At 51.6% G+C, this 16842-nt stretch overlaps 1 protein-coding gene across 2 annotated transcripts in view; it reads left to right on the top strand.

Annotated features, from left to right (window-relative positions):
* Positions 1-16842, top strand: part of NME7 (NME/NM23 family member 7) — an 83650-nt gene that overhangs the window by 22580 nt on the left and 44228 nt on the right. For both annotated transcript variants that reach the window (XM_045838537.1, XM_045838538.1), the window contains 3 exons: positions 2063-2113; positions 3598-3805; positions 6223-6328. In XM_045838537.1, coding sequence (XP_045694493.1) covers positions 2063-2113; positions 3598-3805; positions 6223-6328 — 365 coding nt within the window. The remainder of the gene's footprint in view (positions 1-2062; positions 2114-3597; positions 3806-6222; positions 6329-16842) is intronic.

Here is a 16842-nt window from a genome sequence, read left to right as displayed (position 1 = left end):
TTACTCGGTGAGAGCAAGACTCGCCCAGGGCAGGGACTTTCCTGCGGCAGCGAGGTGGGGCTGGCTCCGGCCCCGTCACCGCGCTGGCGTTTGTGTGTGTGTTTGTGGTCAGGTGTCTTCTTACTGTCCCTGGATCTCCGGCCCACGGGACAGCTGCCCCTCCCTCTCTGCGAGCGCTGGGACACGATGGTCGATGTCGCTTCCATGAGTTCAATCCCTAGAAACCTCATTGACAAAGCACCCTCAATGTAACCGCAACAATGACATACATTTAATTTGGATTTTCCCCCTCTGTGAGATCTCCCAGCTTTATATTTTCGGGGAAGGCAGGAGGCTTATATCCCAGAGCACAGAGTCCGGAGCTGGTTTGCTTGTGACCGTGCCCGTTACTAGGCGAGTGACCGTGAACAGTTCGCCTCTGTGCTTCGGCCTCTCCGCCTGTCAAAGGCTGGTCATGGTGGCGCCTGGGCAGAAACTTGTGGGCGTGACGGGAGTTGAATCTGTGTGAGGTGCTTTGAGAATGCCTGGCTCGCGGCGAGTGTGCCTCGTTGTCCACTGTAAGTAGTGGTGGTACTACTACTAGCCACTGTTACTCGGTGGAAACCAAGGCCATGACCTTTGTAAGTGGTTACCTTGGCCCCGTGGCTGTGTGTATTGAGAATGCTTGCTCTTAGAGCAGGCACTGAATGCTGGAGAGGTGACGGTGAGATGGAACATTCTTTACGTCCCTGCACCTCCACGGGCTGATAGTTTGGCATCAGACTTCCCGTGCCGGAGATGCCCAAGAAAACTTCGTCTTTAATTGTCCATACCACCTCACGCGTCTCTGTTAGCATCACTGTCGAGGCTTGGGTCTCGCCCGACTTAAAGGCTAAAGAGCTGGCCTGTTACTCTTTCACGGACGCGAGCAGAAGACACGCGGCTTCTGGGTTGGAGACGGGGACTGCTGTGGCGCAGCACGCAGCACGTGGCTCCCCAGCCTCCTCCACGTCCCCTGGACGTAAGCGCCTATGGGCCCTGGTGGGTGTTGTGGACACAACTGCCTGCATCCCAGCTGAGGAGCACTGGACCTGGGCTACCCCCCGTTTCATTAGCAAACAAGCCTGCTCGTCATACCAGAGAGAGGCCTGGCCGCATCTCTCCAGGTTACCCTCCGTAAACAGAACTCGGAGGAGCGCGGGAGACAGAGCAGCCTGGGTAGGGTTAACCGTGTGGGGGGGGGGGGCGTGCTGGAGCACCAGAGCCCCTCGTGTAGTGCCTCCCGAGGCTCCCGTCTTCTCTGCCCTGGGGTCAGTTCCCCCATTGCTACAGGGTGCTAAAGGCAGTCTCCGAGTTTCATCCGACTTTGCGGTTCTAGCTCTTGGATCGACTCTTTAGTGAAGGTAGGCACGAAGATAGTATTTCATGAGAGAAATGGTTAGACCTTTGGGAGGGAATGGTGCATTTCTCTGTAAGAACAACAAGACTTCTATAAATGGCGATGCACCTCTTAGTACCTCTTTCCACCTGAACCTTTAAAGGTGGAGCTAGAGAGGAATGATGGGAAAAACTCGTGTCCTCTCGGCCCGGGCTCAGTTCTGGATGTGGAACGGAGGTGCCTGTGGGGCCAGTGGCGTGAGAGAAGGGAACGCTGAAGCAGTTTCCGTGGTTTACCGAGATTTTCTCACTGACAGTAAAGAGGACAGCTTTTCTCTCCCCGTGGTCCGGCTGTGCTGAAGAAGTCGAGTCGGTCATTCCGTAGTCTTGCTGCCGGCTCCCCGGTAGCGCGCCCCGCGTGCGTGGTCAGGCCCGCAGTTCCGCTCCGTGTCAGGCTGTAACGCAACACGTCCATTTTGTCTTTGTGACTTCTTCACCTGGCCCTCCAGAACTTTACTTTCTGAGGATGGTGGTAGAAAGGGCATAAGGAAAAAAATTGAAAAAAGGAGAGAGAGTTGAGCATCCTATTTGGTAAAAAATAATTCAAGTATAGATCAAATAGAGGATTTCATTTTATTTTATTAATGCAAGCTAAAACAATTTTCTTATGCAATTGCTAACTATTGTCATTTTGATTATTTTATAGGAAAGAAGCATCAGATTTTCTTATAGACCATCAGTCGAGGCCCTTTTTAAAGTAGGTACTGAATTTTGGGGGCTAATGGTGTATAATGAAGAAAATCTTAGAAAACCAAAGAGTCATAATTTCACAATTAAAAGTTTTGCTACACGAGAATAATCTGCCAAAAAGACCACAGCAACATCTTGCAACTGCAGAGAAGTTTTTTCTGAGAATCTGTTTGGCTGTCCTTTTATTAGATAAGAATTCTTATCTTGTCATTAAATATATTGAAAGTATAATCTGAAGCAGATAGGATGATTTTCAAATTATAGGGAACATAGATTTCTTTTTAGATTTCAGTAGATTTAAAGTGGAGTGGTTATTATATTTCATGCTGAATATTTTTTTGCTATACTTTAAAGCTATTTCCAGTATTGTCATGTCTATAAATCAATGCTCATCGAACCCTTCTATTTTACATAATGTTATATACATTTTGTTCCTTGAACTATAGTAAAAGATACATCTTAGAAACTGATCTGTGTTCTCCACATTTGGGTGGTTTTTACATTGAAGAACCGCCCGTGTGCGCGTCATATTGCTGCTGACAGAGGGGCACTTGCGTGTCTAACACAGAGGGGTGTCAGCCGAGCTGCTCAGACAGATGTGCTCCTTGGCATCCTGCACAGAATAGAGTTTTTTTTTTTACATTAAGATTTTATTTACTTATTTCTAGAGAGAGGGAAAGGGAGGGAGAAGGAGAGGGAGAAAAGCACCGACTGCTGCTCACGGGAGACTTTCCGTGGCTGCCTCTCACACACACATGCGCGCGCGCACACACACACACACACACACAAAGTACAGGAAGAGGCTTTGTTCCTCGCACCCGGGGGGGCGGCACTGTGTGGTGCAGTGGGGGCTTTTCCTCAGGAACCTGTGTGCAGGCTCCGACAGCTCACGGCAGGGACGAGTCACAGCGGCGTTTGTACCCGTGAAGGCGTATTTCTTGAAAGCCTGTTGATTTCCATTTCGTATAACTAGACCAACGGAATGCTTGTTGCTTGAAACCTGACTGTCATTCTTTGAATTCTTACAGTTTTACACAAAGTAAGTACTACGAACATGTTATAAAACATCACTCTCATCTTATGAAATTTTACCTGACTGTAGTAACAAAGCACCTGAAAACAGCAGGGTCTTCCTGCACCTTTCAGGGCAGCAGGAAGAGCACAGACCACCTGTGTGCACTTCAGCCGTGAAGTGGTGTCCGTTCAATGGAAGTGGTGTTTCTGCCAGCAGAAATATCTTTGTTGGTATTTGTTGTCAAATACCTTGGACAGCGCTGGCCATTCGTAGTGGGTCAGGTTACTGCAGGTCACTCAGTTCATGAAACTGCATCCCGCCCCTGTCAAATTCGCTCCGCCCAGTAGTTCTGGGATCAGAACGCCCGCGTGTGTGTTGACATACTCAAACGGCACTGTGTCCTCATTGTGAAGGGAGACAGACACCCAGGCTGACCGAGGTGCGAAGCAAATCCATCTTTTTCACCTGTCTCCTAGTGAGCTGATCCAGTTTATTACGAGTGGTCCTATTATCGCCATGGAGATTCTAAGGGACGACGCCATATGTGAGTGGAAGAGACTCCTCGGGACCGCCAACTCCGCGGTGGCGCGGGCGGACGCGCCCGGCAGCGTCCGCGCCCTCTTCGGAACCGACGGCATCAGGAACGCGGCGCACGGCCCCGACTCCTTCGCTTGCGCTGCCAGAGTAAGGGGTTTCACAGGGGCCGGGATTCCGCTCGCGCACGCGTGAAACGTCTGACGCCCCACTGTAGCGTCGCTGTCACTGCGGACTCGGGTGGACTCGTACAGCTAATCTCGTAGGAGAAGCCGCCTGGGCCCTTGTGCCTGGGATGAGACAGTGGTTCAGGGTCTGTCCCCCCGGTGAGCTGGTGAGCTGGTCACAGCCACGGTCTTCCGTTGAAATACGTGTCCCGCTTCTTCTTCCAAAGACCGACATTACTGAGGCTCCTCAGTGTTTGGATGATTGAATTTGTGGACAAATACCAGTCTATGGACTGTGAATAGTAAAAAAAAAAAAAAAGGCATTACTTGATATAGTTTTCCCTTGACTCCTAACATGCTATTGTCCAGCTCAACATCCTTTTATTTTCATTTATATATGTGTACCTGGTGTTTACGAAAACGTTTTTCTACAATTGCCTCTTATTCTAAATCCATACAAATAAGGCGTCGCACGGGGTCCACACTGACGTGGAATTCACACGGCACAGGCGTGTGCGTGGCATCGCGAGAGGTTTCTCAGCCCACGCAGTGCGCTTTTCAGTCTGCTCGTGTTTGCAGTGAAATCGCATTAGACAGTTTTATAGTAATTGATTTTTCTTTCCCTTACAACTGGATTAAAAAATTTCTTCAGCTCGCCTTTCCAATCAGACCTGAATCTGATTACTGTGGTCCCCATCGCCGTCATATCTGTACGAACAGCCTCAGAGGCCGCCTGTTTCGTCTTTTCTCTTGTCCGCTTGCACTCAGTTTATGAAAATTTTACCTCGCCCAAGCAAAATGAACTGCGCCCAGAGTGGTCATTCTAAAACAAATTAAATTGTATTAACGATTCAACCACCGAAAGCCCTCCGGGGAATTGTCGTGCCTTGTGGAGCAGCCTTCAGAGCTCTGGCCAGCTGCCCCCCCCCCCCGCCCTCTCCAGCGTCGGCTCTGCCGTCTCTCCTGGACCCTGTGGGGTTCCAGGCGTGCTGACCACCTTCCGCTCCCAGAGGAGAGCACTTCTGCCTCCCTCACTCACTCAGCGGACAGTGAAGGCGGCCGCGTGGTTGGACGGGGGAGAGGTGGGAGGCCGTGAGAGTGGCCGTGTGGTCCTGCAGACCCCGGCAGTGCAAGGCGGCCGGCCGTTTCTCTGAGGACGGTGGGGAGCCATTGCAGGGTTTCGATGGGAAGGCGGGCGTGCTTGGCTCGCCGCTTAGAGAAAACACCCCGTCTGCTGCGCTGAGAAAAGACTGCAGAGGGCGGGGCCAGCAACAGGGGCCCCGGGGACAGGCTGCAGGAAAAGTCAAGGCAGGTGCTGGCGTGGACGGGGCGGTTGCAGTAAGAGGAACATACAGATAGAGTTTTAAATACGTTTTAATGGGTGAAGGTCAAGTGGTCGAGATTTCTGTCCAGCCTGAACAAGGAGCGATGAGAAAGAGAGAGAGGTCAAGGATTACTCCGAAGTAATCCTTTAGGCCCCGTGGGGAATGGGCGGTTACTTGGAGCCATTCGGTGTGGTTCTAAAGGGTCCGAAAACCTGTGCGAGTCGGTCCCTGTCCTCAGATCTGTGATTTGCAGGAGACGCTCACCCAGATCACCGCGGCAGCACCCAGGGGCGCTGGGTGCCTGCTGGGGTCGTCAGGAAAGGCCTCCGGGAGGAGGTGATGTTTGAAGTGGTCCTTTGGGGCTCGGGGCTGAGGGCTTCATAAGGAAGAGTAGGAACAGTAGTACTAAAAGCTTAGAGACGGGGAAGTGTCTGTTTAAACAGGAAGAGAAAGGAGGAAGAGAACCGAGGAGGGAGGGTGGCCGTCCTTGTGACTCTCTCTAGTCGCTGGGCTGTCGGTTCAGTGCACTGTGAGGGGAACAGCTCGGCCGGAGCCCGGCCGTGGAGGTCGGTTCAGTCCCTGTGGCTCTAGCTCAGGACCGCAGCGAGCCAATCATGTCAACCAGCCGTGGTTCTGGTTCTCGAGTACTGACTGATCTCTGTTTCTGTGAGACTTCTCAGTTTTCGGTTTTATTTTACATATTTCGATACAATGGTGAAAAGTGGACTTGTGTTTCATGACTTAAATCTTTGGGGAAAATAAGAACCGTATATTGATTACTTCCAATGTTCAAAACACGTTACGACATTATCAGTTTTAATCATGGGTCAGAACGATCCATGTTCTCATTTGCCCTAAGTGATGCTTCTTTGTATGTTCTTTTGATTCCAAGACTTTCAGTGGGGTTTAGTTCATTAGTTTTAATCAGTTAAAATCATTTTCAGAAAATTGGAAGCGAGGAGTTTGTATCACCGAACTCCAGAAGTAAACGCACAGTTCTTCCTCTTCACAAACGCGTGCTAGGAGTTCCGGAGAAGACACCGCGTGTGCTGATGTCATGCCTCTCTGTTTCTAGGAAATGGAGTTGTTCTTCCCCTCCAGTGGGGTCTGCGGGCCGGCGAGCACGGCCAAATTCACCAACTGCACCTGCTGCGTCGTCAAGCCCCACGCCATCAGCGAAGGTGAGCGCCCTGTCGGGCACAATGCGTGCGACTCATTTTATGCATCAGAACCTCTTTGGTCAACGTCTGTTTTCTTGGTGTGTTTTATATGTAGACATTAAAGTGTAACTGTGATATTGCATTTACTGTTTTCAAAGGCACAGGAGGGTGACAGAATAGGAGGGCCAAATCTGTCTAAGTCAACATTTACCTCTGTCTTTGCGTCTGTGCGTTTTTGGAAGGTGCTCCTCGGGTTGCCGATCGCGGCCATGCGCCCCCTGCGCAGGCCTGGGTTCCTGCCCTCGCAGCCCCACCTCCTGTCCTCCCGGCCACGTGGCTGTGGTTCACTGCGCTCACTCTGGCAGCGCTGCCGACGCACAGCCCAGCACAGCCTCTGCTGTGTCTGCAGTCCGCCCCTTCTGGGCAAGCCGGGGAAACTTCCTTCCGCTCTCAGTGTCTGCAGCAAAGTTTGTTAACTAATACATGTGTGCTATTAAATATATATATGCACAAATGTACACGACAGCTAGATAGATAGTTGTGTGTGTGTGAATGTATACCGAGAGTTTGCAAGGTTTTCATATTTCTTTCTTTGAGTATTTTAGTCTGTTGTATTTTTGTCAGCTATCCCAGATCCTTTTGGGAGTGAGATGGGATATAGTTTCAAACTCATCCTTAAAACATTAGAATATACTAAATAATGCACATAATTGAATGGATTAAACATTCTTTTCTAAGTATTAAAGTAATTCAGGCATACAGTGGAAAACAGCAGAAATGAAGCAAGCAATGGAAGTTACCTGTTCTTCATCATCCCGAGGTGGTCATTGTAGATATTTTGGTATTTCCTGTAGATCATTTCATTCTGCACGTGTGTGTACGTGTGTGTAACAGACGCACACGGATGTAGTTGTTCACATGGTCGAGATGCGGGACTCCAGGCTGTGGGTTTGACTTAATCTGGGGAGCACGTTTGGCTGCTCTTACTCTTCATGAATATTCGAGTAGTTGTACACTATGTGACCGTACAGATGTAACATAATAGTTGGATACTTAGGAAGTTGCAAGTTGTTTGATGTTAAAAAGAAAGCTTTGAAGAATATTTTTATGCTCCGTAAATATTTGACACTATTTCCGATCCCTTCCTCTGGCTAGTTACCTAGTAGTAGAACTATTGGTTGAAAGGAAAAGATCTTGTTGCGTAATTAATGCTCCTTTAATTATTTAGGAAGTACTTAAATATCTTTTTGATCTTTGGGACCATAATTACAAGAAAACAACATGCCTGGTGGGTAACAAACGTTTATGGAGAACTCGCCACTGTGTGCCAGGCAGCGGACCAAGTCCCTGTACATTACCTCTCTGAATCTCAGCGCTCGTGCCAGACAGGTGGAGGTTACTTACACACACATATGCGCACGCGCGCACACACACACACATACACACTAGACAGACACACGTTTTCATCTGAGGAGACAAGTTCTTGTTAAAGGCCTCAACTGGATAAAAAGCTTAAGTTTGGCATCTTAGTACATTCACTGTGATCTTAATTGATTTAATTTTTTCCAAGAAAAAATGTGCTGCATGGAGATAGAAAAAAAAACCCAGAATACTAGATACAGACCTTAGTAATTGCAGAGACAAGTATCCAAGTCTGTTTAGAATGATCGTATAAGTGAAAGGTGATGTCAGGGTGACTATTTGCACGTTGACACAGGTTTGACTCGCTTCTAGAGCTATCTTTAAAGATCAACTAGATTTTACGTATTAATATTTGATATGTAACATTGGAGGCAAATGAGTTAAAGTAAAAGAAATCTTTGTAAAATTTAATCAGATGGCAGAATAAACTTTGTCATTTGAAGGCTTTTTTTTTCCCTTTTATTTCTAAACTTCTGGCTTAGGGACACTGCAAGGCCATTTTGAAGCATGTAATTAACCCATGAGCTTGGCGTCAACCTGTGGCTGCAATAGAACGCAGTTTGACGTCTCACAGTGAATGGATGACTTGGGCCCCTCAGCCCCGTTCAGCGCCGGTTTGTGCTCATCTTGTTCTGTGACGGCCCCGCTCCCGGCACGTCCTGCTTCCCCTGCAGGCCAGTGCAGGCGCAAGCGAGCACGAGGTCGCAGGAGGCGTTGCCAGTGAGAGAGCAGCCGGCAGGGGACAGGGCCGTGGGACCACCAGCTGCCCGGAGGAGGCCGCAGGCGCCAAACCCTGGTCACTGCTCGTCACCGTCGGCAGAGCACAGCCTGGGGGAGTGGCAGCAGGCTTGACGAGGGAGGGGTCGCAGACAGATTTCGTGGGGTTTCGGGTGGGCCCTGAGAGTCGGAAGGTGGCCTGCCAGTGCGGCGAGCTGATTGAAACTGGGCAGAGTTCCTGATGCCCGAGTTCAGGGTCAGCGGGGCCGGCGAGGCAGGGGTCTCAGCCAGGTCTCGTGAGGGCACCGCTGTCTGGGCAGTGAGCTGTGGACCGAGTCGAGGAAATGTGGTGAGAAGGGGGTCGTGTGAGCAGTCTGCTGTGGGGTGAGTGCGCTTTGGGGGCGTTCCTGACACACGCAGTGAAGCTATTTACTGATTCTCAGCCCTGTCTTTGTGCCCGAGAACTTCTTGGCACAAGTAACAAAGTCACGTGGATGGAGCCGCCTCAGTTCTTAGTCCTGGAGTCCATCTGTGATGGGCCCAGGGCCCTCGCCGCGCTTCTGAGAGCACGAGAGAGGGGGTTCAGAGTGAGGGGCGGGTGGTGGAGAGAACCCTGGGGCAGACTGGGCGCGTGCGGTTTTGTTGGACGCGTGGACTGAACGCAGGGTACGGCACAGATCACGCCCCTTTGTTATTACAAAATCTTATTACCAAATCATAAGCATGTCCTTCTGTAACATAACTCTCACACACCAGCACACCATATGACGTTTTAGGTGAAATGTTGGAATTAAAACTATCAGTTATTACACCCGGTTTACGACCCTGCCGACCACACTCAGACAGGCCTGACCCCTGCAGGCCCTGCACACTTTGTCATTTGGGAGACTCAGTTTGAGAGGGGAAGGGAACCGAGGGGACTGTCTGTGTTCTTGTTTCCTTTTTAATTTCCAGACTGTGCCGTGTGTCCGTTTTGAGGGCCCCAGTGTTCTTATGTGTAGTTAGTCCAGCTCCGCTGACAAGTGTGTCTCACCCTGAGAGCAGGCCGCGCAGGCCCGCATTCTGGCCCCACTGCCCACCCACCAGCTGCGGGGTGGGGGCGCGGGTGAGTGAGCTGGTCCCTTCCTGCCTTGTTTCCTTCCTCTCGGGGTCACTGGGAGGGTTAAGTGCCTCGAGGGTGATGGCGGAGTGACTGCACGGTCAACGAAACACAGGGACCAATGTCCTATGCCCAATGCCCGGTCCCCAGTGCCCGGCTAAGGGCTGTACCTGTGGACATGATTGTTATCGCGGTCGCTCTGCTTCTGCTATTACCTTGACTACCGATACTTCATTGTTTTTCAATTTTTAAGTTGAATGGCTCCTTAGTAACCAAGCGATAGTTTAAAATGCCAGCAAAACCCGATATTCACATCTATCATCCGCAGAAAGAAAGAAACTCTTTGTTATTGGTTAAGGAACAAAGCACCCGCATTGCTTTCCTCGGCTACAGCCGGGTCCAGTGGAGGTCCACGGAGCGGGGTGTCGCCTGCCCCGTGGGCACTCGGCGGCCGTCCTCCGTTACCTGCCCCGCCTGCCCCTCAGGGGGGCCCTGGGCAGGAGGAGGCAGCCAGATCCGATCCGGGAGAGCGGCCTCTGCCCTCGTCATGGCCCCAAAGGCCCGCCTTCTGAAGTGTTGGAGGGCGGGAGTGTGGTCCAGCATTTCTCCTTGCAGCAGATTCCTGCATAAACAGCTTGACGGCATCGCTCATAACGTTGTCCTTTCTGAAACTGAGCTGCTTCCTCAGGAAAACGAATCAAGATGGTTAAAAGTTTCCTCTTGGCTTTTAAACTCAGATATTCTGTTACTCTGTAAAATTGCGTTGAAAATTCTTATCAAAGAAAATTGTATTCTGCATCTCAGCATTGTGTTTTGGCTGTAAAAAACTTTTTCATGGAGTCTGTTTGAAAGCAATGGTAGATTGTATTTTTGAAGAGACGTATAATAGAGACAGTTTGGGGTTGTCTGTTTGCGTTTCGTTGATTAAGAAGCACATTATTTAACAGAATATTGGCCAGTGTGTAAACGTAATGCCAGAATTGCCTCAATATGCTAGTTGAAACAGGACTGTTATCAGCAAAATTATATTTATCAAGTCCCCCACTTTTAAAAACCTGTTCTTACTCAGCACCTCTTCACGAGTTTTGGTTTCCTCCCCGAACGGTCATCCAGACGCTGGGCAGGCCGGCAGCCCCGTGGAGACACGCCGTCCCACAGAAGCCCCCCCCTGAATTCGGGCTGATCCCAGCTCTCTCCGCAGTTGATTTTCTCCGCAGGTAATTCAGTTTCTGGGATACTGTGGAGGGGACATGAACCTTTTGGTGTAAAGAGATTGGATTTAAACCTCGTAAATGTAACTCAGTCTCAATAAAAAGTCTTGGAGTGGGCCCAGCTTTGCTGAGCATGACACGGTTTTGGGGTTTTGGGGTGGTTTTATGTTCTATCTGAAATAGTGAACAGTAAGGGAATTTGTAACAAATGCGCCAGGTAGATTAAACTGTATATAACACTCTGACTTTGAATGCACAGAGCTTAGCATGCATTTCTTTCTCCTTTTTTTAAGATTTTATTTATTTTTAGAGAGAGGAGAAGGAGGGAGAAAGAGAGGGAGAGAAACATCAATGTGTGGTTGCCTCTTGTGCGCCCTGTACCCAGGGGACCTGGCCCGCAACCCAGGCATGTGCCCTGACTGGGAATCAAACCAGCGACCCTTTGGTTTGCAGGCTGGTGCTCAATCCATTGAGCCACACCAGCCAGGGTAGCATGCATTTCTGAAACACTGTATATAGGCAGTGAAAATAACTCGTGAATGTGTAGGTTATGGGAACTTGAAATTAGTGATTTGGCAACTAATAGGGAACCTCAGGAGTTCTGCTGGTCCCTACAGAAGAATCTCAAAACCAGAGATTCTTCTGTAAATAAAGTTTTATTGGAACACAGCCTGCCATTTATTTACATATTGTCTGTGGCTGCTTTTCTGCTATGGTAGCAGGTCGAGCAGCTGCAACAGGTAACGGTATGGCCTGTGAAGCCTGAAGTATTCGCTATCTGACCCTTTGCAGAAAAAGTTTACTGACTTCTGCCATGGAGTTTCTTTTTAACTGATCCTGCCTAAATTTTAGCATGTGTGCTTAACTCTAAGTTTTATTAGTACAGTTTAAACTTGTTCACGCCCTCCAGATTTTTTGTAAGGCAAAGGTTTTAAAATGCTTTCACAGCCGCTGAAACCTCCCCCCACCTTCCCAGTTACTGACGTGAGAATGTTTATTCCCCTTCCTCTGAAACTGTTTAATTCCGCTTCCTGCTGTGTGACTTACGTAACGCGCATGCACACGTCCACGGCGTGCGGTTCCGATGCCGCGTTACTTAATGACGCGCATGCACACGGTTGAAGCGTGCGGTTCCGATGCCGCGTTACTCACATGACGCGCATGCACACGGTTGAAGCCTGCGGTTCCGATGCCGCGTTACTCACATGACGCGCATGCACACGGTTGAAGCGTGCAGTTCCAATGCCGCGTTACTCACATGACGCGCATGCACACGGTTGAAGCGTGCAGTTCCGATGCCGCGTTACTTAATGACGCGCATGCACACGGTTGAAGCGTGCAGTTCCGATGCCGCGTTACTCACATGACGCGCATGCACACGGTTGAAGCGTGCAGTTCCGATGCCGCATTATAGCATCTCATGCTCTCAGCTCTGGCCCAGAGCCCTTCCCGTGCAAGCCGGGCCTTCCCCGGGGTCTCCTCGGGGGCACAGAGCGGACGTTGCCGAGCGAAAGGAGGCCGACGGGACTCAGTCCAGGCCCCGCTGTGCGCCTTTCTCACTAGAGGTTCTCCGTCCGCGACTCGTGACGGAGCCACGAAGAGTCACCTGTCGTCTTTATCTCGGGAGGTCAGGGCTTGCCCTCCACACCTGCCGGGAGTGAAGGAGCATCCGTTGCTAGGCAGCCGCGGCCCTAGCACCTAGCAACTGCACCGTGTGCCGCAGGAACCTAGAGACGGGCATTACCGGCGAGGGACCCGGACTCGGCTGCCGGAGTTGGAAGAAACAAGTCTCCAGACGAAGGAACGGCTGGCGGCTCCGCGCAAGTCCCGGGCAAGGGTGCGCGCGGGACAGAATGTTCGGGATGACGGCCGCCCGTCCGTGGCTGGGCGCCTGCTGCTCGGGACCTCGGGGGCGGGGGGTGGGGAGGGCGGTTCCTGGGCCTCTCCGGAGCCGCAGTTTTTTTCATCGGCAGATTGAAGGCGACAGAACCCGCGCCATAGGCGAGTCAGTGCTCGCGCTGCACTCAGACCCTGCGCTAGCGTGCGCAGTGAGCGTGCGAGACGGTGCTGGCTGCTAGCGTGGTAGTTGTGGGGGCTCTGTCACGCGTGGCGTTTCTTAGAGCCCTGATTCAGCAGTGTTTCCGTTACCTATTGCTTTATGAAAAATCATGCTAAAACGCAGTTACTTAAAGAACGATTTATTATTGATAGTTCTCACAGTTCAGTGGATTGCGCACCGTTCGGTGGGGCTCACCTGGCGGTCCTTGTGCGGCGTGCCTGGGGACGCGTGTGTGACTCCTGGAGACAGGCCTCTCGGAAGTCAGAATGCGGTTTCAAATCTTCATAACTTCAGAAGGATAGGTGTTAGAGGCTTAAAAACACCTCTTGCAAGTGGAATTATTTAAATTTCTTTTATATTCCATTTTTCTTATGTTTTGAAAAATACTTAATTTTAAGGTTTGATAAACATTTTAAGAGGAAACTTATATAATAAAACTTTCAAGTACCATTTTTGGCATATCTTGTGGTGTGTCCCCTCTGAGTCACCACAGCCAGCTCTGAGACCTTTGGGACATTATCGGGTACGTGTGTCACTTCAGGGACTGTATTTTTTTTCTAATGTGTTATTTATTTATTTGTTAGAGAGGGAAGGGAGGGAGATAGAGAGAGGAACATCAATGTGTGGTTGCTGGGGGCCGTGGCCTGCAACCCAGGCATGTGCCCTGGCTGGGAATCGAACCTGCGACACTTTGGTTCTCAGCCTGCGCTCAGTCCACTGAGCTACACCAACCAAGGCCAGGGACCATATTTATGGATGGAGTATTATTTCATTTGAAAACAAGTTGGAAACTTTGCTTCTTTATGCCCTAGGATCTAGCAGTCGCAGTTCGGGGGGTGATGTCACCAGCACACGCCTTCGAGACGTAGCCCTTTAACCACAGGGGCCCAGGCGGGCCTGGGGGGGTCCTGGGGGCACAGGGTCAGTGCGCATTTCCACATGGAGCGTCGTAAGGACACACTGCTCCCCTTGCCTGTGTCTCCTCAGCCAGGTGCCTGTGAGAGGACCGAGATCCAGGCTCGTGGGAGCAGATCGGACAGAGTTTGTAGCGAAGGGAGTGCGGCCCCATCGAGGGGGGGCCCCCAGGGCTAGCCTCCGAGTCCCCTGCCGAGCCCTCCTCCGCAGAGACGCACAGTGATGGGGAAGGGGGGGGGGAACAGGCATTTCTTCTGGGCAGCTGAGGCCCTGCTCTTCGGGCGGCGCCCTTCCTGCACGCAACCCACCGGGGCGCTAGGCGCATCCCGTGGAGCTGGGGCCAGGCACTCCGGGCTCGAGGTGTTGCTTTCCAGGATGAGTTTGAAAAATGGAAAGCTGTGGGGGCATGACCTCACGCCGTAGGACTTTACAAGCTGATCCAGGTCACACGGTGGACTATACATGCCGAACGCTGACAATGCAATTATAACTGATCCTCATGAGGAAGAAAAACAGCACACACCTAAAAAAAAAAAAAAAAAGTGAAATAAAAGATGGCGCCTTACTACAGGCCTCTGAAAAGCTTTGTTTCCAAACGACGACCTGTGGAGAGCTGGGAGGAGTCGGCACCTAAGGAAAAGGCCGCAGGGACGCGATCGCTGTGGTCGCTTTCAGAGTGGCTTCCCCAACGGTTCCCTGCGCTTCCCCACCGCCCCTCGCCCCTTCGCTCTCCGCGTGGCCCGTGGTTCGGAGCTCCCACTCCTCTCGGTGGCTAGTTCATTCCTACGCCAGCAGGAGCTCCCGCCTAACTGCCTCTCCACGCGGTCACAGGGCAGCGGCGGCCTGCGGCCTGCGTCTGAGCAGATTGGACGCGCCTGCCCGCCCCCCACCAGTCCTCTCCACAGGGCTGGCGTCCCTCCAGTGACTCGCACTGAACAGCCCAGGCACCAACGGGCGGCTCGGCTCGCAGCGTCGCTCCAGTTCTGTGCCTCAGTCACAGTGCGTGTCCCAGCGTATTCCGTATCCGTCTCAGGCGCACAGCACGGTGTCTGGACGGTCATGGGCTTTGCACAGTGACTCCCCGCATCGCCCCGCAAAGGAGGACAGAGGCTCCGGGCTGCAAGCGAGACCGACCTTCCCCACGCTCAAGGTCCTTCCATGTTGCGTGTCTTCCGATGGATGATGGCCTTAAAAATTAAATGGCACAGAGTAGGGTAGAGGCGATGGAGACAAAAATCCGAAAGTGGAGAATTTCCCACGCTTCACTCCCTCGTTTGGAGCAGCGGGAGTAAGGAGCTACAGGACCGGAAATGGAAATCGTGGGCTTCTCAGGTGGCTGGGGCGGTGGCCCTGGCCCTGCTGTCCTCAGACCTCACTCACTGGCTGTGACAGTTCTCAAGCATCAGTGTGCGTCCCGGGGACCTGGCCCCGCCTGCAGAGCCTCTGAGTCCGTCCACATGCTGCGTCTCCAGCAAGTGCCCAGGCCGTGCTGGGGCTGCCCGTGCAGGGCCCACAGCCCGAGGACGAGGGCGGCCGGACAGCAGAGCGCCCCGCGCAGGACCGGGCTGGGGTGGCGTCCCAGGGCCAGCTTCCAGCAGGCGGGGAGCAGGGGTGAGATCACGTCTGTTTTGAAGCCCGTCCGTGAAGGGCAGCGTAGGCCCCGTCGTCTGGGGAAACCAGAGCCGTTCAAACCGTGAGAAGAAACAGTGTCCGTGACACCAGAGGCCGTTCGTGGGTGACCGTGACTTTGCACGGCTGGAATGAACAAAAATCAAGGTGCCTACTAAAAAAATTGCAACACACCAGCTTTGAGAATCTCTTCCTTTATATGTTTTTTTCTTTAAAAAGCAAAAATAATTTTAAGAAAGGGAAAAGATTTATTTTCTTTGTTTTGCTGATGTTGGAGTTCACAGATCTACGGATTTGAATTACTTTCTCAGTCTTTTTTAATTTCTGTGTTTGCTTGTAAAACCAACAGACCTCCACGGATGGGTTATAACACGTAGAGCACTTATGCAATTACACTCATGAAACCCTAGAGACGTCAGGTCTGCTTCTGGCGGGACTTGGCTTGCGCCACCCTCCACTGGCCGCCTGTGAGATCCGACGGCCTCACCCTCCCAGGGCCCCGCGGTGCGCGAACTCACCATTTCCTCTGATTGTGTGGAGCCCGGTTTTCTGTAACAAGCCGGCAGTGACTTGGGACTCCCAACACCCTGTGTGCCTGACATTACAGAATGTTCCGTCTCTGGCCGGTCTACCCCACCCTCTACTTTATTTCTGTTTCTCGTGGACTGTCTTTGTTTTCAGATTGTGATCTGATTTCCACCGCCCTAGCTGCTCTTGGCTTCTTGGGCTCTGCTGAGCCAGTCCTCCTCTTCCCAGTGAGGAGGAGATTCTCGCCTGCACTTTCCCCGGGGGTCCAGATCCTGGGGGCCTCCTCTGCCGTCCTGCACGGGCATGGGAGCTGCCTCCACTGTTTGCTGCTCACGTAACGACGTCACGGTGAATGTTGATATATGGGGTCACCGTATGGGTTCATCTGTAAAGCTGTGTTGGTTACTCGTAATTGCCTTTTGAGGGATTTATGGAATCTATGCTTGTGAGGATGTCGGTAAGGAAGGAGGCAGGTTTTAGGTCCCGGGGGGCGGCGTACGTGCAGAACCAGAGGTGCTCCTGGATGAACCGGGGCTGTCTGCTGTAAGCCTCCCTGCTTGCCGCTGGGATGGATTCTGTGGTCAGCCGATGGGTGAGCTGGAGACCCTGGAAGACCTCCGTTGAACGGTTCTGCTGACTCCAGAACCCTCGTCGGCAGGTGGTTCGGTGTGATTGGACAGTGATTTGCTCACTAGAAGGCAGAAAAGCGCAGGCCCTTGCAGCCGACCTGATCTGTGGGCTTGCTTACCTCCTCACCTGTAAAATCACTGGACGGTCATCCATGGAGTGGAACTGCCCGGGCGCAGGCGGCCGTCTGGGAACCAGCTCGCCCACCCGGTTTTGACGCGTAAGGTTATCGGCTCTGCATTTTGCCGGGATTAGTATTAAATTCCTCCTGTTGAATTTAGCAATGCCTGTGATTTCTTTTGTATTTTGGCGTTGAAAATTAATCTAA

Source organism: Phyllostomus hastatus, unplaced genomic scaffold (assembly GCF_019186645.2).
Source record: "Phyllostomus hastatus isolate PE091 unplaced genomic scaffold, TTU_PhHast_1.1 phas_contig_283, whole genome shotgun sequence".
In the NCBI taxonomy this organism is placed as follows: domain Eukaryota; kingdom Metazoa; phylum Chordata; class Mammalia; order Chiroptera; family Phyllostomidae; genus Phyllostomus; species Phyllostomus hastatus.
Note: the sequence above shows the minus strand (reverse complement) of the source record. Positions and strands in the feature narration are given on the sequence as shown.